The 25,304-nt window shown below is 33.4% G+C and overlaps 1 protein-coding gene across 1 annotated transcript; it reads right to left on the reverse strand.

The window, feature by feature from the left end:
- Window positions 1-3,777: 3,777 nt before the first annotated feature.
- Window positions 3,778-13,408, reverse strand: LOC127847911 (acetylcholine receptor subunit beta-type unc-29-like). Its single transcript, XM_052380141.1, has 5 exons — window positions 13,359-13,408; window positions 6,179-6,185; window positions 5,679-5,807; window positions 5,181-5,365; window positions 3,778-4,339 (listed from the first exon to the last, which is right to left on the reverse strand). The coding sequence occupies exons 1-5, from the start codon at window positions 13,406-13,408 to the stop codon at window positions 3,778-3,780; spliced, it is 933 nt and encodes a 310-aa protein (XP_052236101.1).
- Window positions 13,409-25,304: the final 11,896 nt, after the last annotated feature.

The raw sequence follows: 25,304 nt of genomic DNA on the forward strand, positions 1-25,304 counted from the left end.
ATACTAGCTTGTTATATCTTAATACCAGTATTTAACACATGTGTTTAAGCAGTACCATTTAATAAGGATTAATACAATACTTCAAAATACATGAACAATTTAAAATAATTAAAAAACTGAACTTAAGTTGTAATGTTTTGCAGATTTACAGATGTGCATTATGTAAGAAAGATCCAGTGAAAAATTATATTACGGGAGATTTTCACAAAATACCACAGATAACATATTTTTGAAGGTCTATAGTCTTAAAATTGCTCCCTCTCCTTTAACATGCCCGTGTATTTCAAAGTAGAATACTTTCCATGCCAGAGGAAAGAGGTCTGGGTTCAAATCCCAGCGGGGATTTCAGAGGAGATGCATTTTGGGACACAATTAATGATTGTAACTATTCGCTTTGCTTTATCCTTGAATTAAACCAAAATAACATGCAATTGTATTGAAAATAATCTTTGCTTCTACATAAAACAAAAGACATCAAACTTATGAATTGATTTTATTTTACTTTTTTAGTCACTTAAACTTTCCTGCAACATTCAAATGCAAAAGAATAACATTAATGGCGTCAATACACTGAATATAATACAAACACAGTATAATGCAAAAAAAGATGACATAAAAGAGTCAATAATTATAAAACAACATTCACAATTTATAACAATTTAAATGAATTATTACACATGACATAAAGTGGGTGACACTGTTTCTTTTTAGTTATTTGTGACTTTACATTATCTGTGTGAAATTGTAAAAAAAACAAATCCTCAAAGTTTGCAAAGATGTTATAACTTAAAGGGGAACTATATGCAAGAATATATAATAACTGGTGATAGTCATGTTCTGGTAATTAAATATATCTTATTAACAAAAACTTGACATATGTCATACTATCACTCATATTACTACTAAACCATTGATGAAATTGCCTTAAATTCAATATCTTTATCCATGACCACATTTGTGAATTATAGCTTTGAAATTTTGGAAAGGGAATTAGAACTTTGTGTGTGCGCATATGAACTCCTGCAGTATGTGGCTTGGAACTGGAATCCCATATTGTTGAAAAGGCATTGTTTTATGTCCGGCGTATTGGAAAACAGATAAGTAGGAATCCAACGACTTAACTTTTTCTGTAGATTGTTCATGCATTACCACTTATCCACTGTCTCACATGTAAACTTTTCAAATTTCACAGGGAAGGGGGACTGAATTACTCATGTCTGTTTTTGACACTTTACTAAAGAAAATGTTACTGGTGAACAAATGCCTTTTCTCGTTACTGGGAATATATCATAAATATCATTATAAAGTTATTTCCTGAAAATAGGCATCATGACATATTTAGATGAATTAAAAACAATACATTTATGATGATGACATTATTTGTTTCATTATTGATATATTTTACCGACACAAATATAATACAACCCCTTGGCATTAGAGTTGTTAAATGACAAAATGACAGTATATTTCTTTACTATTGCCTACTTTTGAAACAAGGCCATACAATTGGATTCTATGTATATCGTCTGAATTTGTTTTGATCAAGCGAAAAATTGTGATTTAAAGTGCATGAAAAATACATACAGTGACCCATAAACGACAACACCATTAGAAAACTTGTATTCATGTTTGGTGAAAACGTGTTATTCAGGTCTCCAACACTTTTGAAAAACTTAATTAAACCTTAGGCACAATTAAGGCTGACTGATTGATTGAATCAATCAGTAATAGATTCAATAAAATAATAAGAATGTATACGGTATGTGATTTTAAAATGAGTTTAAATAAATCAGCTTTGTACCCACATGTAAGTAGGTTTTACAAAAATCTAGCCCATTTTAGAGTAAGCCTGTAATTAAATAGCTCAAAGAGACTGCCGAACAAGTATTTGGTTTTGATTACCGGTAAGATATAAACACTTCCAATATTCATCTTCTAGAATGGTGACATTTCTCTGATAATCAAACACTGCATAACTCTGAATATTGTGAATAGGTTATGTTTTTAATTTTATATTGTTTTTATTGCCCTTTGAGGATTTACTTTCAAAATATATACCCAGTAATTGTAGATGTTTAAATATTCTTTTATGTAAAGAAGTATGTTTGTTTACATTAAACACATATATCCATATAATAATGAATTGAGACTGATACGAGATATTGTAGATTGTTTTCTATAAAACAGTGTGTTGCTAGTCATATGAAAGTTAAATTACTTCATTTAAGAAACAAAGCAATATAATACAAACAAAGTTTAGGATTGCATGTATACAATGATCACTAACTTTAAAATTTACCACAATCAGGAAAAGATTTTTTATAGAAAAATATTTGTATGGAGTGGTGTATCGTATCTTAAAATGTGACCCAGCATTTGTAAAAAAAACGAGATATGTACATTTCCACAAAGGAATTGATATCTTCGTTGTATAAGACCGGGTTCAAGGAAATCGCTGCACAAGTGGCGAAGTTATGGCTGTTCAAAGCGATGCACCTTGTTTTCGGGTCATTTTGAGTTGAATACCGTGTTAAATATATATATATATATATATATATATATATATATATATATATATATATATATATATATATATATATATATATATATATATATATATATATTGGATAGTGATTTTTGTCAGAGTTGATTTTTCGTTATAATTTGATTATTTTTCGTTCACAATAATGCTTTTACTAATTAATTACATAGCCACGCGCTAACCATTTGTGAGTATAAAAGGTATTTGAAAAATGAGAGTCTTTGGTTACAAGACAAACATACATATTGCACTTGTGTAAGTTATATGTATACACTTTCGGTTCTGTTCTGTTCATATTGAACATTTTAATTATAACTCAAACCTCCAAAATTTGTTTGCCGTTTATTAATTAATGCAGGGCTAGTATCTTCAAGGGCATTGTGCCGTTTTTATTTGCCAAACAATATGATATTTGATTTGTTTAATGTGAATACCGTCTTACGTTATGAATAATTTATTAATGACTTTAGAGAATAGCCTTTTCATTAAGTGCTTGAAATTTGGTTTGAACAAATGCCTGAACATACAATTTCATTTATTTATGTACCACCAGTTTCCTAAATAACTAAACAAAATAATGTATTTGTATAAAATTAATGAGTGAAAAAGCGTAAATTTACTTCATACGTCACTAACAGTCGTCTATATTTTCGCAGATTTACACACACATACTTGTGCGTTTTCTTGAACAATTTTATTACAGTTACAACTCACTTAATATTGTAAGTACAAGAGATAATAAAAGTATAGCCAGCAATAACAGGAAACACATAAGTTATGTTATTCCTGAGTCTAATTTTCCTTATTCATTCCTTTTAGAGTAAGCGTGAAACTAAAATGTTTATAGTAAAATTGAAACATAAATATATTGGCAACCAAGACACTTTAGCGATAATGCTATATATAAAATGGAATAATATATACTTATAGTTAAGTAAACAGAAAATATGCATCGTAATGAAGCTAAAATTATCATTATATACATTTGTATTTTTACTGAAAGGGACCTGGAACTTCCTGTATTGTCGAACATTTGCATTCTTTTGCTTCGCCAATCGAAATGGAACACGCGTGTTGATTGACTTTTACTTAACAAAATTAGTCCGTGAATTTCATGCGGTTGCAACAAAGATAACGGAAAATCGAAATATTTATGTGTAAAACAAAGGGGATATTAGATTGCCTTGTGGTTATTAAACAAAGTCCAAATCCTTATATTGGAATTGATTTCGAGTTCAGTGGCTTGAGGCTGTCACAAATATAATAACAGCGCTTAGAAGGTTCAATGTCATGAATAGTATAAACAGAAGAAAATCCATTGAATCAACGATATCGATCCAGTTGACTTCTTGACGATTATCCGAAGCTAATGGTACCACTTGTGTACGTCTGCATGTCCTGCATCTCAGAATGTTGGCTAACTTATACGCTGCCAAGAATCCATGGCCAATAGGTCGTTCCGTCGTGTTTCGGATGGCTAATCGTGCTTCCACAAGACACAGAGCCACAATAAGCGTGCTTGACACCGTCATTAGGATCAAAAAGACGGACAGTAGGGAGACGCAATCGGAATTCGCGGGCGATGACGCGGCGACGATGGTTAGAAACACGGCAAATGAGAGGAATACCGTTACAGAGAAGCTGGCACGTTCACCCGACGTGATTGGTAGTACGAACGAAAACGTGTTCAGAATGGACAAGAGAATGACGGGAACTATGATGTTGATGATGTAGAATCCAGGTTTTCGTTTCAACTTGACTTCAAACACAATCTCTGAATAGTTTGTGTTGATTTTACTGTAAAAAAAGAAAATTGAAAAAAGACAAATATTTGATGTAAAGTTTTCATAATCAACCGTTTATTTGTCATTGTAAGACAAATCGACCATGCACAACAATCTAAATTTCCTTTATTTTAATCGTCCCATAAGAGCATTTGTTATATGCATTTTTTTAAATCATACAATTGCTGTCGCCTTGCACACCTTCTGGTAGCTAAATATTTTACCGTGTTGGACACGAACGTGAGTGCAATATAAACCATAACGTATTTTAGCGTCCGTTTTTATACAAACTAATGTTCAAGTCTGTTCCGAAAGTACCATTCGTAAAAAGTAGCAAGTTCGTGGTAAAATAAGTCTCAGCTTTATAATACGGTGATGTTACTACTAGATCATGTGTCTAAAGGTTTGTGCGCCATAACAGCTTCGTAAAAATATGTTTTCAACAAACATTGAACATCATCAATGTATTATTTTGTGAACGCTCGCGCTTTACAACGGACGTTACCTTACAATGCCTTTTTAAACGTACATATAGCAAATACAAAACATAATAGAAGCATTATAACAAATATTATTTGTTTTAAAGCTGGCATGTTAGTTTTATACTACATCTACCTTTTTGTTTCACGTTTGCTTTTTTTTGCTGAAAGGGGTATTAATAAATTAACTAGTCATACAACATCTATGTTTTTGATTCAGCAAATTATCATTATAAAATAGTACTAGGTAGTATATTACTATGGGTATGTAGTTTATTTATAATCAAATCGTTGTTAAGCTTATTATAATAGTTTTGAAAGATGCACCTTACCACAAGACAGGCATTTACATGGAGCGATTTATAGAGGATTCACCTTGCAGCTGTGGAATAAATGTCCCACATGCTATTTGGAGTGTATTCCGCCAAATAGATGTTCTCCGAATTTTGATAGAGGGTCACGTCCGACTTGTAATAACTCCAGGCGGTTATGACCAAATTACAAGTTTGGACGTCAAACGGAAAGAACTGGATGTTTACGTCACATGCGGACTGAACTACCTGAGGACATCGTGAGATTTGTAGAACACACTACTAGTATTTTAAAGATTGTTATCAACTAAATAGCCTAATCTTGACAATATGAAACATAGAAAAAGCGTTACAGTTACACAGCTCAGAGAATATGCCATTTTTACAAACAGTAAGTCTATCTGACCATGTTGATAGTTAGTTCGTACTTACTTTCACAGAGGATTATATATTTATGTACAACGAATTATGTAGATTGTACGTACTATGTAAAACAAATCCTCTGTATTTTAAATGATGATAATCTGACATTCGATCCCTTCGATAAATTAATAGAAAATACCTGATAAGGAGACCACTCTACTCCTCCTGTACTTGTTACATTGACATTTAGAGGAGGTGCTCCCAAACTGGTGAAGGAATTAACAGAATTCTTGAGTGAAATATCCGGCTTCCAAATGATGTCCTGTGGCTGTAAGTAAATATATTGATAACATCCATGTTCATTCGCAATTTAGTATTAAACATCTCGACTGCCTTCTGCTGATCGTTGATATATTGGTTTTGTTGATGAAATGTTAAGATATGCGCTTATTATACTTGGAACGGGTATTATGTGAGCTTGTTATAGAATGTAGTGTGATTGTAACTGCATGATGAGTGCTTGTCATAATATTATACGAGTTTATACTAGTATGCTATTTGTTTGTTTGTAGTGATATGCGATGTGCTTAGAATGTTATGTTTATGTGTTTGTAATTTGGTGTGTGTGTGTGTGTGTGTGTGTGTGTGTGTGTGTGTGTGCGGGTGTGCGCGCGCGTGTGTGTCTGTGAGTTCATTTACCTGTGTCCTGGAAATATAGGAAAATGGGTGATTAATAATTTGTTAGAATGGTAGAATGTTACATGAAGAGATTGGTAGGTAAATATAAATATTTCATGTCGATGGATATAAGGTGAACATATATGTAAATGTGCTGGATAGATGTATAACCGATACAAATGAAATAGCCTGAGTTGTAACGCAAAACATATTTTTTTCATTTCGTGTTGTTTGAAAACTTTTTTTATAAATTCGTGACTGAAAACAATAAGTGTAATAATAACACAAACTTACGAGAAAAATATTTTCAGTTCCGTTAAAATCCGTGCTGTCCCATTGAAGATATTCGTCAGTCCAGGTTAAGTAGAGGTAACCGGCTGTTTTCAACGCCCCGTTCGCTTCGTCAAACTCGATTATACCTAAAGAAAGGTTTTACATCAAAATAAAATTTTAATGAATGTCTGTTATATATATTTATATACTTATTTATTTATTTATAAATATATATAAATTTATAAAATATCATTTTCCAAACTGCCAGCACGTTATTATAAATGATATGCAAGTTACTGCTAAAATAAAAGCTTGAAGTTTGTAAAGAATACTTTTCAAACAGATTTTCTAATCAAGAATTCTACATTACAAACTGTAAAGAAATACACGATGTTGTTTTTTTACATACAGTGATCACATCCTGTTTCTTATTATATATCTTTTAAGTATCTATCAAATTGTGATAATTACGGTTTAGTCCTGCTTTTAAAACATAACGTATTAGAACAACTATTTTGTTATCCATAAGGGCTGAATATGCTCATGTGTTTGTAAGAATTTTTATTAAGCATTGAACACAATACGATAATTGACCCATTCATCCTTGAACAAATATTCCATTATGTCAATTCGAAACAATTATAAAATAATGTATGTGCCTTTTTGTAGAATTGGAGACATTTAGACAATGATGCAGCAGCAGCATCAGTAGCAGCATTCGTGTTGAACTTAGAAAGATTAGCTGTAATGAATAATGCTTTTGTTTGCCTCTCCATTTCCGTTTGATTTTACCAAAGTCTGTATACAGTTAACTTAAAGTAAATACCAAATTCAAAATGCCGTTTTTACACAAATACAAGATAAATGCTGCTACAGCTGCTGCTGAAATTGATGGCGATGAGGTGGAGTATGGTTGGAAGATTGAGGTGGTCAAGATTGCGATTATATTTATCATGATGATGTCAATACCGTTCACGCGTATGTCTTAAATTATGATGTTTACAATTATAATGATATTGATGATGAGGACGAGGATGACGGAAATCCAGCGGTTGCTAATTACAGTTAAGATGTTGAGTGACGATGACAGTGTTGAAAAGAAGGATACTGAAAAAAGGATTAAACAAATGTACCCAGCAATTGTTTCTTATATATCTGACACAGCATACCTTTCTTTTTCGATAGTAAGGCCAATTTGTTTTAAAAAGTTTATCATTATCACCTTATAAAAAATATGAGACCAACCATTTGCTTTATTTCTCTAAAAGAAATAGCATGATTACATTTATGTGAAGTTTCAAAATCTGTGAAGATGTTACGATAAATGTGTATACATCGTTTAAAGCGTAATGTGTTAAAACTTAGCTTTGTTCCCGTAAGATTGAACCTCTTTCATTCTCGTATGATGTTAAATTTAACTAAGTTCGATTGGAAATAACACATTGAACGTATTAAAAAATAAAGTTTCATCGAGCGATATATCGACAACCCCACAATCGATAAATTGACCGCCGCCATATTGGCTATCACGTAACCCGCTTCCATTACGGAACTGAAGAATATGGCAGATTATAGCGTAATCATAATGTACACCAGCTTCTTTGCAATAAACATTATTTTATTAATTAACAGTAGGATAGAAAACAAGTGAAACATGAAAGAAAGTTTCCATATTTATAAGTTAAATACAAAATATACAGGATAGATCATTTATAAAATATGTGTCTCTGGAAGAATATTCAGTGACATTACGTTATGTTAAAGGCTGAGTGAGCTTTTTTTTATCAAACCTTCAGTAGTGCCTTTGGCTATAAATTCTCTTTATGGGACGTTATTATTCAATGATAATTGTTAACGTTATAACGTTATTATTCAATTATAATTGTTAACGTTATATCAATAACTAAAGTCTGGAGTTAGCTTTGTGAGTTTAGCGTAAATAGTGTAGGAGATATTAATTGCCAAACTTTGAAAGATTTAAGGCCGAGGTAGACATTTTTATTGAAGACTAGATATCTGCCTTTGTTGAAACCTGTATATTTTTTTTAAATAAATGCCATATCTATTTAGTTTCGGAGATGCTCAGTAAGAAATATTGGTAGATTCAATACTTTTTTTTATTAAATAGTAAATATATGTGTTTGTCTAAACATGTTAGGTTTCATTATGAAAATTTCCATTATAAGTGTCATTTTAAAGGTTATATAAAAATTTATAGACGAAATGAAGTTTTTGATTTTAATTAAAACTGGTCCTAAAATATTTATTTCTTAATCTCTGTTATATTTCAGGTTGATGCTCAACTTTTTGTATTAAAAGTATGTATATAGTTGATACCTAAACTTAAGTGTTTCGTATTCATATCTTTTATCTATCGTTCTCAAGCTTATACAAACATCTTTAGCCGGAAACACATTTTGTGATTTAAATGATTTTTAAAATACCGTAGATATTCATAAGCAAAACTGTGTAAGATGTCACACTTATTTTATTAAAAGTACATATCAGTTTTTGCCTATAACTCTATTTCTAAATTATCATTCAAAAAACGTGTTACAGGTAATACCAGAGTCAATAGCCTAATATGAAATGTATTTGTGTTCAAAATATTTACTAAACTGATTGTTTAATAAAATCTAAATTTACGATAAAAATGTCCAAAATGAACAAAAAAAAACAAACTTAAATACCTCCAATGATGTTCGCTACATTTACCAAACATGTCTTTTTCAAATTTTCTTATTAACGGTTAAATTTAAGATACAAACAATAAAAACACGAAACAAATGCGTAATGTTTTGTTCGTTAATTACGGATTATCAGTTTAGTAAGATAATGGTCTTGAAAAAAAACGTCTGAGATACAGGAACTAACGCATTTACTCAATACGTGACATTGTCCCAAGTGTGGATAAAAAGCTTTACTGGGTATACCTGTGAAACCACATGGATGCACATGAACGCTATTAAGATATCACGCGTCATCTTCAAATAGCATGTAAAATGGCAATTAAGACCTAATTCGTGCTGAGTTGCAATTCTATTAAAAGAATGCGGATGAACCTTGTTTCTATCAATCACATTAAAGAACGAACTATTTTTTTTGATGATCAGATCGACAACAGAAACTATTCTAATCTTCAAATATATTTGATAAAATCGTTTCGCTTCCCTTTTTTTCTTCAGTACCGTAATTGCGGCGCATGCGAATATTTATTGGCCGGAGTCATCAATTTCTTGGATTTTCTATTATTTACATGTACATAGTTGTGATTATTATAGTTATATAATTACATTAATAATAATTAGTATTACTTAGTACATATGTACGTTCAATCAGGTATAATGTACTTACTGTTAAGATAGAAATCCACACGTATATCCATCACCATCATTTGATCTTTCAGAGGTCTGATTTTCAAATTGTATTTTTGCGTCGTAAATAATAGCGTCAGTACATCATTGACGTCCGAACCGCTATGGCCAACAGCGAGTCCGATCGTTAAGATACACTGCAATACCACATGCAATACGGAAAACATATTCATCAGTTATTATATCTAACCGCAAATAAAATGTTATGTGATATATTGTCCATGTACTTTTGATTTTAGCAATTGTGTTGTTTCTTTCCTCAATCGTCTCATTTAGTTTAAGTTAATTATACACTAACATAGAGAAATCCAACCATCCGAATGACCGTCCTCTCACTCAATAGATATCGCGGTTTCAATTGATGAGTTATAAATACATGTTCTGCATGCATCAGACTTCTTTTGCAAGAGCGTCATATTTAAATGCTATTAGGCATACATGAGGTATAGACGAGCTAACGAGTGACGTCACACGCACCTACAAAGTTTAGACTCCGCCCACTGGTTGGCAAAAAGAAGTGCAATTCATATAAGCGCACATAGAGGAGGTTGACAAAATCATCGTTTTTAATGATAATCATGCACAATATCAAATATAATTTTACTAATTATGTCTAAATAAAACATTAGCATGCAAGGAAATGCGTCTTTGGAACGACTATATTGTTGTTATTATTATTTGTTTTACTAAAATCGAGCTCGGGAGTGGAACACAATCTAAGAGCTCGGTATGCGGTTACACAAAAATCTCTCTTTCAGAATATATTAAATTTAATTAACGTCAACAAATAAGGATTGAAACAAACAACCAATAAGGCAATTTTATGTACGCGACATAGGGTAACTGATTTGAGCCTTTATATGTCTGAAAAAAAACTTACCTTACACATTAAATAAATTCTCTTGTTTAATGTTATTGTTTTATTTAATTGTTCACACTAATTTCGACACTCTTTGTTGCAGCATTTATATCCCGGTGTTTAATTGTACCTTTGTTATCACAAACCGATTATCTCGTTATGATCGGATACTGTCCAGACAATTACAAAGATAACATTGTGTCTTAAACCCAGGGACCTACACTTGGGTCCCAGCATAAACCACATGTTGCAGACGGGTGTCTGGCCAGTAAACATAAGTTACAATACCTCCATGTCATCTCTTGGCATATTGAGCAATCATTTAAGCCAATTTTTAAAGTTAAAAATACTGATCAGTTGCTTCAATATTTGAAATATTTTAAGTCTATGATAGGCGCCCCCCCCCCCCACCGGAGAGGTGCCACCTCAAAGATTTTTCAATGGGCGGGTATTAGCACCCTCACTGTTTTTTATTGGGCGGAGAACTGACCTCCTGCTAAAAAATAGGGGGCCGAGAAGTGCCCTCTTGTCAGAATTGATGACCCGGATAAGTGCCCCCTAAACACAGAAATTTCGCGGCGAGTAAAGTCGATATATAGAGCGAATATTACAATGAATACAACGCAAGTAACTTTCTTGCTAATATGGTTGGAAAGTGAGCGAAATTTAAAAAATAAATACAAGTGATAAAGGGTATAAAACGGAGAAAAATACCTGCCTCGGCATGGACGTCGCCATCTTGATAATCACGTGATTATCCCCTCTGTGACCAAAGAAAAAATCACTTTTTTGCTCATATAAAAAGTTTTCGCGGCTGAATTATTCAAGATTTTTCCCGAAGTTCAAACAGTTAGCATGCAATTTTATACAATCTTATGCAAGCTGAAAATAATAATTGATTTGTTTGTTTTCACCAATTACGGATTTCGAAGGTTCAACATAATAAACACGTCTGCGGCTTTCTTCAAATTTAACAAGTGCTCAATACAACAACAACAACAACAACAACATTTATTAGCTCTTAAGCATACAATTGCTTTTTAGCCAAATGCATTATACAATTATACTTAATACACAAGTGTAACGACATGGATGATAATTATTATTAAATTAGGTAATAATTATAAAAATTATGTAATTGAGGAAGTTTACAAATATTTTACTGATTCATAACATAGGATATTTTCTTCTAGCATCGATAATGAAAGTTGTTAATAAAATAATGATACAAAGAGTACATTGTTCTACATAATTAGTTTCATTTAAACATTCATATGGATTAGTACTCATCAAATTATGGGAAAAAATAGTAGACATAGATATACTAATTTGTTTCTAAATTGTTCCGTAAACAATTCGCATTATATATGTTTTTTGAAAGATTAATGATTTCTTTTTTATTTTGTGTTTTCATTAATAAATCAAACTTATTTAATGTTAGCCATCTTTGATATTATGCCTTTAAATAAGTTTTTCTAATATCTTTGTATATTGGACATATTAATAAGAAATGGTATTCACTTTCTACGACATTAAGATTACAAAATTTACATTTCCTATTATCCCGAATATTGTGGTATCGACCTCGTTCTATTTCTAATCTATGTGATGATAGGCGTAATTGAGTTAGTGCTATTTTAATTTTTGTTGTTGTGATGATATCCAGATATTGTTCTGTATTAAACGTGTCCTTGATGCGGCAATATGTATTTAGTCTTGATGAATTATTGATCTCATTGTACCAGTATTGCTTGTAATGATCGAATAATCGCTGTTTTATTAGATTGGTTATGTAGGTTTGTTCAGATTTTTCTGCCAGGGTTTGTTGTTCAGTCCATACAAAAGTTAAACCTAGCTGCTCGAGTGTTGATTTGATTTGATAAGCCCAATTTCTTTTGTTGTGTGTAATGTTTTGTTCTGCGTCATTGAAAAGTGATTCATATATTATTTTTATGCGACTATCATTTGTACATGATATTATTTTAAACCAATATTTAAAGATGTGTAATTTACGCATGACAGATAAGGGGTATCGTCCTAATTCGCCATACAGTGCTAATAGATTTGTTGACACATAGAATTTTTCTTAACAATTTTGTATGAATTATTTATAATTCTTTTCCTGAATCTTGTCCCCAGATTTCAGCAGAATAGTGAAGAACGGGGGTTACTAATTTATCAAAAAGATTTAATTTTTCTTTTGTTGGGAATTCATATTGGTTTAAACAGAGTAAAATCGATGAAGCGCTCTGTTACCATGTTCTGATATGGATTTTATTGTTTTATACCAGTTTCCGTTTTTGAATAAAGTTACACCTAAATATTTGAATGATGTGACGATTTCTAACGGCTCACCATATAACGTAAAGTTAAAACTTGTGTGTCGGTTATTTTTTTCGAAAATAACAACTTTTGTTTTATTCATATTGATTTTCAGTTTGTATTTATTGCAATAGTTTTCAACGTCATTTAACATTAGTTGGGTTGATGTTGGAGAAGTTGAAAATAGGACTTGGTCATCGGCATAAGATAATAAAAAGAATTTAATATCGTTGATCGTTATGATTCCTTCAATATTAGAGTAAATATTTTCAATAATGTCATTTACGAACATCATGAACAGGATGCTTGAGCATGGGTCGCCTTGTTTCACACCAGCATGTGAATTGATGTAATCTGATGTTTGATTGTTTACCTGACGGCTGATTTCACTGATGAATACATAGCTTTGAATGCGGAAACCATTTTAGAGCTTATTCGTTCGGTGATTAATTTTTGCCATAATAGCGATCGATTTATACTGTCATAACATTTAGCATAATCAATAAAAATGCAATATAATTTTTGACCAGAGTTTAGAACTTTGTTAATTATACTGTTTAGTATAAAGATACAGTCGACTGTGCTCTTTCCCTTTTGGTAATCAAATTGACAGTCAGATATAATTTTATTTTCATCACACCATTTCGTTAGTCTGTTTAATAGTACTTGGGAATATATCTTTGATAAAATATTATTTAATGTTATTCCGCGATAATTTTTCGCATCGCTCGGATCACCGCCTTTAAATATTGGTGTGATGTAACCCATTCCCCAGCTTGAAGGATATTGTGCAGTATCAAAAATGTTATTGAATATAGTTGTTAAGTACGGTTTTATAGAATTATATGCTGTTTTAATTATTTCAGCTGAAATTTTATCAGGTCCACTTGATTTGCCGTTGTTTTGCTTGAAAACTGCTTGATATATTTCTGACTCTGTAATTGGCGAATCGAGCTGTTCAGTCTCGGTTTGTGGTGTGTTTAAATTTTGTTCATTTATATCAACATCTGTATTATCGAATGCATCGTTTCCGATTAAGTTATTAAAATGATTGAACATTCGTTAATTTTTGTATGCTCTGCATTTTTATTATTAGGTTTATAACATTTTTAAGCGTTTTCCAAAACATTTTTGGTTGCGTATTTGCAATTTTATTTAACCGCGTGCTTTCATTCATCTTATATCTATATTTTGCTTTTCTACGAATAGCGTTGTATTGTGTTCTATAATGTACAAATAGTTGTCTATTTTGGTTGGATTTATTTTTATTAAAGTTATTTTTTGCGTACCGGAAATTGCATTTTGCAGTTTTACAAGTATTATCAAACCATTCTGGCGCTTTTAGATGTGATTGTTTATTGTTATGAATTGTAAATACTTTTTCCAAATATCTGAACGCTACTTTCGTGTAAATATTGCGTTAGAGTGTTAATTTGATTATTAACATTAATTTCAGTAAAAATTGTATTTAATACGTGTAATTTTTCATCTATTAACGAATTAAATTCTTGTGACTTATCATTATCAAATATTATTTTTAATTCTTGTAGTTTTGTTTCCTTTTTATTGCTTTGTAAGTTTATATTGCTTACTGTTTGAAAACTAAAATAAAGTGCAGCATGATCAGAGAATTCGCTCCAATCAAGTATTTCAAATTCATGAATGACATTCCCGAGGAATATATCGTGGTGTGTTAGTAAATAATCGGTTACGCAAAGACCACGTGGTGAGGTGAAGGTGTAATTACCTGTTCTATCTCCGGGCATACGACCGTTAATAATGATATGGTTGGTTGATTTGCATAGAGAGATTAATGATCGGCCTTGACAGTCAGTTGTATGATCTTCATTCATTCGTTTCGGAATGTGTCCCAAATTTGGTTCGTTTGAATTTGTGTTAACGTTGTTAGTTTCATCCAAATGTCTATTGTATTCTAATATATCGGATAATAAGCCAGTTCTAGAATTTAAATCTCCTACAATAAAAGTATATCCTAAGGTACAATATTGTTCTATATTATTCTCTATTTCTTCGAAAAAATCAAAATCGACATCTCTTAAGACTTTCGAATTGGGTGGTGGAATGTAAGTACAGCAAATATAAACATCTGTATCAAAATTTAACAGTTTTCTATCTATTTTTAACCATATTATGCCAAAATCATTTACTTTTACAATTGATATTTTATCTTTTAATGAGGTTTTAAAATAAACAGAAATACCTCCGGCTTGTCGGCCTTTTTTAACTCCATAAGATTTATATCCATAAATATGTGTGCTTTCAAAGTTTGAATGTTTAGATTTTGTATTCTTTTTTTATTGGTCCAGGGTTTACTTAACAAAATGATATCATATTGATTAATGTATTCTAAAAAGTCAATATCCTTTAATTTTCGTATCAGTCCATTTATATTCCACGAAATAATTTTTAACTTCCCATTGTCCTAATTGTTTAGTTCATGATAGCCGCCGTTTTATCCTTTCACTAGAAGTCTTGATCCTGCCCATTTGGTTGTTCTGCCTGCATTTCGTTCCCGGTCAACTATGTGTTGTTTATTTCGTCGCTTTTCCAGGGTAGCCTTCGTCTGCTGTATCCCAACGCCTTGGTGTAGCGCCCTTAATCTGGATTCTTTTCAATTGAGGCTTTGCGAACGAGTTCCCGGTCGGAATAATGATGGAACTTCGCCACTATTGGTCTTGTTTTGCCCGGTGTTTCCTTGCCTATTCGATGGACCCTATCAAGTTCGATGTTTTTTTCGATCTGTAATACATCTTGTATGAGTGTCTTGATTAGTTCTTGGCAATTTTCTTGCTTACTAGGTGATTCTTTAATGCCATGAAAGAGCAGATTCTCTCGTAGGCTATGGAATTCCAGATTGTCGTTGGCATCTTCAATTTGCGTTAATTTTGTCTGGAAGCTTTCGATGCATTTTTCGATCTTGTTAGATTGTTCGTTAAACCTTTTGATTTGATCCTCTGATTTTTTAAGTTTATGTTTTGTTTCTTCGAATTGCTCATTGATGAATTTGCAACTGGCTTCCATGCATTTAACTTGTAATTCTAATTGTTCCACTTTTTGCGTTATTTTGTTTACTAAGTCTTCAATCCTTTCAATTTTCGCTACTTGTTGTTTTATGTTTTTGATATCCTCCATCAAGCTCGCGGCCCAATGTGGTGTGTTCATGTTGTTTTGATACGACTGGTTGACGCCTCCAAATCGGTTAAATGGTGGAGAAGAGACTCCAAAATGACCAAAATATGGTGTTCCAGCGTTATGATTCATTGTCCAAAAGGCGTCTGTTGTACAATTATTGAAATCGAAAGCCGTTTGTGTTGTGGTCAAGTTTAATGGTTGCGATTCCTTGCTTACATTGTTCGTGCTACATGTACTTTGAGCAGTGTTTACATCTAATCTAGTTTTGCCGGCTTTTTCATGCGAGTATCCCGTGCTGATTTTGGCGGGCTCAATTGGATATATTGTTTTTCTTTTTCTGCTTGATTTAGTACTTCTGTTAATGTTAGTTCCTTTATTCTTCTTTGGTGACATCTAGATTATTTCTTTGGCAACATTTTAGTCCAAAAATTGTCCTGATATTCGCGTTAAATCCATATTATTTTATACAATCTTATGCAAGCTGAAAACAATAATTGATTTTCAATAATTAGAGTCGGTCCGGTCTCCCAACTAAAATATTAAAAGATGGCGGTGCTTATCGTTAAAGGTAACAAATTCTCAGCCTGCCTAATTAACTGCAAATTAAAGCAAACTGAAACCGATTTTGTTTTTTGAAGTTGCATGTACTACAGGTACCGAGTTGCACGTCTATATTTAGTTACGACACATGGTCTATTTTAACACGCACGCTTCTCCTGCGTGGAACTCGACTATGTTTCGCGCTCTTATTAAAACACGACTTTTGCATTGCATTCATGTATAGTGAATGGTGCAGATACGTACAAAGGTATTAAATAACATTATCACGTGGCTGTAGAAAATTTATGTTATTCAGTTCGATAAATGGAAATATACTTGTACTGTAATTAAATTGTTACCGCATAAAATGTGTAACGGGTATTGTTTTCACAACTTACTTGCCATAAGTAATTGATTGCTCACCATTTGCAATGAACTTCTTATTAGAAACAATTGTTGTTTGAGTAACTGTTTACGGTAAAAAGGAGTGAAATGATGATGCTCGACGTTTCATGATTCTTGAAGTTGACACAGCGGGCACTTATCCGCCCCTTGAATTATTGTGGAGGGGGCAGATAACCGCCTACTTAATTCTGACAGGAGGGCACTTATCAGCCCCTCCAGATTTGATTGGAGGGAATCTCTCCTCACCCTTTAAAATTAGGGGCACCTCTCCGGGGTGCGCCTCTCCGGATACCAAATATTTTAACATTAACAAAAATGAAGTCATTGGTCGGAAATGTATTAACAGGAACTAGTGTATATATATTTATTAGGCAGTTTAATCTTAACACATTGTTTGATAATTATACATTTTAAATATTGTGCAATTGTTCTGCTACGCAATGAAGGTATTTAACGGGTACCGGCAAAAGTAAACTCCTCTATTACGTGGAAAGATTGCACATTACTGCAGTGTACGAAACACCGTCATGAACACAAGCAATCACAATAGGGTAAAATACTTTCGTTAAATAAATTGAATATATGCATTTATCATAAAATGCTAGATTTGTATCACTCCTTATTATTAGTAAAGATATTTCAATATACATGCAAAGACAGTTCATTTTGCATAATTAATATGCAGGGTTTTTCCGTTTGTATGCTAAATTGTATTTATATTGTCATTCAATGTAAACGTAACGAAAGTTCATTCAATGTAAAAGAAAATTACCACAAATAGTAATGTATTCCGCTTTTTAGGGCTTTGTTTTATAATTTATTAAATGCACCTCTGACACTCGTCTATACAGCTGCTATTATAGAAATACGATTTAAGGATTATACTTATTACTCATGTCTACGAAGTAACGCTGAACAGCTCCCATGTGCGATTTAATTGGCAATTTGATTTGATACGCAGATTCTCCATAGGCACTTATTCTAATTTTCCGTTATTCAAAACCCGTTAAAAATATTTAATTGCGACTTACGTGTTTCAACGTAACTTCGTCAAATTGTTGTGAGTTAAGTGTTTTATTATTGAATAATTGGTATTATCTTGTTCGTTTAACTTAATGTGTTTTTTTTTCAGACAATAAAATCAGTGTCGTCTCTACCAAAGGTTTATACAACTTAATCGACATAGCGCTATTTTAAGACCCTATACACAATATGTAATTTAACATCGGAAACCATATTCAACAGAATTCCACAGAGTGTAATAGCAACCTGCTGTGGCAATCCTTATCTTATCAGCTTAATGCAGAGGCAACTGGCTACTGTACTGGAAAATATTGGATTACTGCCAAACTGACTGATTACATTTATTGTAATTGTTTGTACATTTAAAATTAACGTGTTACATAATTATGATAATTCAGAAATAACTAATATTAGATGTTTTAGCATGAACCCATCTCATATATAGATTTCGACATTTATAAATCATTAACATCGCTAATAACCCACTTTGAATTCAATTTTCTATGGAAAAGTATTGTGGTGATTTTTTTTATTTAGTAATTGAGTCATAAATAAGTGATAAGAATGTGAGGCAGGAAAACTGCGTCTTAAAAAATACTTATATGCAATTGTTACGAACCTACTTGTCTTACATATACGAAATACACTTTAGAAGGACAAATATAATTGGATCTTAAGTACTAGCAGTAATATCTACGTACACAAGCGTTCGGTTGGAATATACGTGAAAGTATATATACTTGATAGTTCATCAAAATCAGGGAATTCAACGAACTTCTTTTTACAGATATTTCTTGTTAACATCATCGTACTTTCATAAAACAATCTGCCATTATTATACATGTATATTATGATTTAGTATTAGCATTGATTAACGTTAAAATTATGATATAGATTCTATAGCAAGATTATATACGTTAATAATTAAAAACAATGTGTAAATAATAATATATTTGATAAAACCATATAGAAGATAAATGCATTTATACCTATTAGCTGCATTTGATACCTCGCCAGCCAAAGTTGTTTTTCAACACTCTAGGTCAAAATCATACGAATTAATCAAACGCACAGCTCACAGAGAGCAATATTTGGCTGTTATCCGCGAAGCTACATGCCAGTGCTATTCAATTTAAGCTTTATATGTAATTCTTTTTACTTCTAGCTACAGATCACTGCACAGGCTAATCTGGGACGACACTTTACGCACATGCATTAAACCCAGTTTTCTCAGAACACGACTCAATTAGTCAAACGTGCAGTTCACAGAAAGCAATATCTGGCTATTATCCGCGAAGCTACATGCCAGTGCTATTAAATTTAAGCTTTATATGTTATTCTTGGGATCCGGACATAAGCCCCACAGGAAATAAGCCCCCAATAAAAAAATGAACATTTGTACAATTGCCCCCAAGTAGATATGACAGGTAGGACATAAGCCCCCCAGTGCTTACTTTGCATCTGGACATTTGTACCCCAGTGCTTATTTTAGAATTGGACATTTGCCACCCAGTGCTTATATCATATGTTGTTCCCATGAGCATATCTCTGTATTTGGTATCAGTATTGTGTCATATGGGGTAGGGATGTGTATGGGGAATGGGGCGGACGTGTTTTCAGATTTATATAATTTACATTTATGTTTTGACATGGATATTGAGATTTCGATTTAGTGTTAAAATTGAAAATACAAGGAATCTTATTTTTAGTTAAAGATTTTTCATTAGATCTACATAAATGGTTCCAGTCACACAATTAAATTTGGAATTAATATTTATTTTTTCATTTATTTGACATGATGATATAAGCATGATATAAGCAGAAGAAATGAATGACTTTAACATGAGAAATTTAAGTTTAAAGAAAATCATTACTTAGTAAAGGTTCCAGACACATTATTTGGAATTAGTCTTTTTTCTCTTTTAAAATGAAAGTAATGACAAGTAATGATAAAAAAACATTTTAACTAAAAATAAGAATCCTTCTATTTCCAGTTATTTTGCATTTAATACAAATCTGAATTGTCCAATTTTCTATTATATTACTCGATTGAGCAGATAATCATGTCCAATTATCACCACCTGATTGCTCAAAACCTTTGAGATGATAATACATTTATCGAATTACCACCACTGACAGGCTTAAAGAATGGAAGGGATAAATATGAATACGCAGTGTTAGAAACAATTTTTACTTTGCAATTATAAATACAATAGTTATTACCGTTGTTCACACATAAATGCAGTTTATCACAAAAATGCAATTTATAACAAGTGTTTGAATAGGGAGAATTATCCTATATAATGAATCACAAAAGAAGCACATATTTGGTAAAAATTAATATTCTATATAACAATAAATCCATTTAATTATTATTGTAAATTGAAAACACATTATAAAACAAAATGATGTACAAAATAATATGCCCAGAATTAAAATTCTTTTGCGAAAGCGAAAAACAAGAAGTTGTTAATTATAATGATCCAAGTTTCTATGATTATATATTTATGAGAGATGACATAATACTGAATCTAAATACAGAGATATATTTATGAAAATAATATATGATTTAAGCACTTGGGGGCAAAAGTCCACTTCTTAAATAAGCACTGCGGGGGGGGGGGGGGGGGGGCAAATGTCCAGATGCAAAATAAGCAGTTGGGGGCTTATGTCCTACCTATTTTTTATACTGGGGGGCAATTGTCCAAATGTTCATGTTTTCATTGGGGGGCTTTTGTCCTTAGGGGCTTATGTTAGGTGTCAAGTATTCGTTTTACTTCTAGCTATAGATCAGCATTTCTTTGTTTTCTCTATGCATATATATTATGTTTGCAATAAGCATTGTTCAAATTCAATAAACGTTTCGTGTCGTATCGTGTCAAAAAGAAAGAGAACTATCTACCTACTTTGTAAGTGAGAACTGGTTTTTCTATGAACCTTATTTTAAACGTTATTACGTTAACATCATATATTCAATACTAATTTTGAGTGTTTATGACTTATATCAAAGCTGTAGCATTATTTAGATATGAACGAAAGGATGACGTTCAAATAGAACGCCTGGACATTTGATTGTACACAGGTAGGGGTACGTTTCGGCGGAAATTACGTCTGACAATAATACATCAATACAATCATTAAAATGCTACATCACAAGATAGACGGTAACCAAAAATACGTATATCTAACGTGTGTGCAGTTAGCCTATTAAGCCTATTTAGCCTCTTTAGCAAGTTTAGAACGTAGGTTGATATAAACATCCTCTTCAGCTCATTTTTGCCTATTTAGCAGCCATTTGAACCTATTAAGCCTATATCATAAATATATTAAATATCCATCGTATTGTCGCACTGTCGTCATCGTATTATCGCACTATCGCATTGTCGCATGGTCGCCATCGTACTATCGCATTGTCGCCATCGTATTGTCGCACTATCGCATTTTCGCATTGTCGCCATCTTACTATCACACTGTCGCCATTGTATTTTCGCACTGTCGCCATCGTACTATCGCATTTTTGCCATCGTACTATCGCGTTGTCGCATTGTCGCCATCGTACTATCGAATTGTCGCCATCGTACTATTGCACTATCGCATTGTCGTCCTCTGGTTTTTTATGTGTAACCACGATGGCCCTAACGGTATTCCGTAACTATGCGATAGTCATATCGTACTGTCGCCATCGTACTATGGCATTGTCGCCATCGTACTATGGCATTGTCGCCATCGTACTATCGCGGTTTCGTACTGTCGTCATCGTGTTATTGCCCAATCGCATTGTCGCATGGTCGCCATCGTATTGCCACACTGTCGTCATCGTATTATCGCGATATCTACTTTTACTTTAAACATATTTTATTTCCAAGTAATGACATTGTACAAATATATACATTGGTCCATACATACATAATGGAAAAAGGGTTAGACCTGAAATTCTTTAACATTATCGGGGGTCTTTCCCTTGCAATAGTTTTAACATGTTGTAATGGTGACAGACTTACATAAAATATTAATCATGTCATTTACACAGTATACAATTGAGAACATAAATCTCAATAATTATATTTATTATATGATGACAACAGTACTACTATTAATAACAGTAGTTACCAAGAATAGTAATACTAATAGTAATACTAAAAATAAAACAAAATAATAATAATGATTTTATAGAAAATATACAGATATCTTATACAATGAAGGATATTTATAATGATAGTACTAAAGATATAAATATAGTTATAAGTAATAAGTAATAAGTCCTGTCCAGCAAAATGTAAGAAAATATTCGCGCTATCGAATTGTCGCATTGTCGCCATTGTACTATTACACTGTCGCTATTGTATTGTCGCACTGTCGCCAACGTACTATCGCATTGTCGCCATCGTACTATCTATCGCACTAACGCATTGTCGTCCTCTGGTTTTTAATGTGTAACCACGATGGCCAAAACGGTATTCCGTAACAATGCGATAGTCATATCGTACTATATCCATCGTACTATGGCATTGTCGCCATCGTGCTATGGCATTGTCGCCATCGTACTATCGCGCTGTCGTACTGTCGTTATCGTACTCTCGCACTGTCGCCATCGTATTGTCGCAATGTCGTCATTACATTATCGCACTATCGCATTGTCGCATGGTTGCCATCGTACTATCGCACTGTCGCCATCGTATTGTCGCACTGTCGTCATCGTATTATCGCACCATCGCATTGTCGCCATTGTACTATCGAACTGTCGCCAATGTATTGTCGCACTGTCGCCATCGTACTATCGCATTGTCGCCATCGTACTATCGCGTTGTCGCATTGTCGCTATCGTACTTTCGCATTGTCGCCATCGTACTATCGCGTTGTCGCCATCGTTCTATCGCATTGTCGCCATCGAACTATCGCACTATCGCATAGTGTGTAACCACAATGGCCCTAACGGTATTCCGTAACGTAGTACACGCTGGCCTGCCGTTGACTGCCAATCGGGCTGAACTAGTTTCGGCCGGGACTTGTAATTAGGGTCGGCCGTGCATGCAGCCTATTTAGCCTATTTAGCGTATTACGCGTCATTTTGCCTGTGAGTGGGTATGGCCCTTTTAGAGCCCATTTCGGACGAACAAGAGTTATACCCCGGAAGCGACCAAATGCACGCTTACCAGTCGTCGACTGCCTTTCAGGCTGAATTAGTATTGGCCGGGACTTTTAATCGGGGTCAGCCTTGCATGAAGCCTATTTAGTCTATTTCTCGTATTCGCCATTTCCCATTGAGCGGGTATGCTCCTTTAAGGGCCCCTTTCGGACAAACAAGAGTTATTACCTGGAAGAGACCTAGTGCACGCTGACATGCCGTCGACTGCCTGTCGGGCTGACCTTGTTTCAACCGGGACTTTTAATTAGGGTCGGAGTCAGGTGCACCCTATTTAGCGTAGTACGCGTCATTTAGCCTGCCAGTGGGTATGTCCATTTAAGGGCCTCTTTCGGACGAACAAGAGTTCCGGCAGCGACCTAGTGTACGCTGACCACCCGTTGACTGTCTATCGGGCTGAACTAGTTTCGACCGGGACTTTTGATGAGGGTCGGCCGTGCATGCAGCTATTTTGCCTATTTCTCGTATGCGTCATTTCCCAGTAAGCGGATATGCCCCTTTAAGGACTCCTTCCAGACAAACATGAGTTATCCACCGTAAGCGACCTAGTGCACGCTGACCAGCCGTCGACTGCCTATCGGGCTGATCTAGTTTCGGTCGGGACTTTTAAAGGGGCCTTTTCACAGATTTTGTCATATTTTCAAGTTTGTCATTAAATGCTTAATATTGATAAATGTAAACATTTGATCTTATAAGCTCCACTATAAAATCAAGAAAAAAATTAAAACAAGGAAAAAAAGTAGCCGGTACCAGGGCTCGAACCAGCGACCTCCCGAGTCCTGGAGTTAGTCTGACGTAAAAATGCATAAGCCCTCTCGGCTATTCAGCCGAGCATGCACGGTTTAAGTATTTTATACCTTATATAAGCAATCTTCGTAGTTTCGTAAATTTTAACGACAACAACAGAACTCTCCAAATTATTCAATCGTTTCGCGTTGCAACGCTTTATATTTTTTAGGTTTTCAAATCGTCAAAAGATACATATAATAGCTATATTGGACTATGGTAAATGTTCAGTAATACTGTTTCCTCACAAATATCATAACTAAAACGAAAATTTACGAATCTGAAACAACTTTTTTAAATTTTGTCAATTTACCAAACCGTGAAAAGATCCCTTTAATTGGTCAATAATTGTTGTCTGTCTGTATTATTATTTGTTTTGCGTTGAGTTCCAGCATTTAAAACACGTATAGATTATCGAATATTTAATATGGATTTGTTAAGCCATTTTTCGTGCATTGTTTGAAGAACAATCCTTCTGACGATCGGTGGTTCCAGTAGATAATTATTTCATGACATGAACAATAACTAATATCATGAAACATGTTCTTAAACATAACGAACAAGATAATTGAACTGTCATAACTGTTTTGTATGTTTAAAACTTTGTTTGATTCATTGTGGTTTACAATAAATTGTTAACAGAACAAAAAAACACCGGGCGATCTTCAGGCCCTTGAAAGTTAACGATCCATTTATATGCCTCTGTATTCCTACATTAATATATACATACGAACTTTTCAAGTTTAAAATGTCTGATCATAGTATGAATGATTCATGGAACCATTTACTATCAACTTATACAACAATATATGACCCACTCACATGTGTCTGTGTATTTTCAAGTTTATAAGGTCCTTCCGCGCCTGAGGCCGCATTGCGTATTTTGGTACTAATGCGGCTGCAATTACCAGTTATTTTTAGTTGTTCGCTTGCGAACACTAAAGTTAGTAATATGCGTTACAAGTCAGTCTGCTCTTAACTACGCTAAGAACGATAACCACCGCATCTGACTGTTATACTTTACCACTGGTACACTGCAGACAGTGAGTATGTGTATGTAATCAATAGTGTTCAACAGCTTGTGCGACGACATTGGCCAGTTTGTCATTGAAATCTGTACATATTGACTGCTTTCATGGTAAACGGGGCTTAATGCATGTCAAATAAGTGGTGTCCCAGATTAGCCTGTGCACACTGATAAGCCTGTGCAATGCGCACAAGCTTATCAAGGACGACACTTTCTGATTTTATGGTGTGTTCCGTTTAAAG

Source organism: Dreissena polymorpha, chromosome 10 (assembly GCF_020536995.1).
Source record: "Dreissena polymorpha isolate Duluth1 chromosome 10, UMN_Dpol_1.0, whole genome shotgun sequence".
Taxonomy (NCBI): Eukaryota; Metazoa; Mollusca; class Bivalvia; order Myida; family Dreissenidae; genus Dreissena; species Dreissena polymorpha.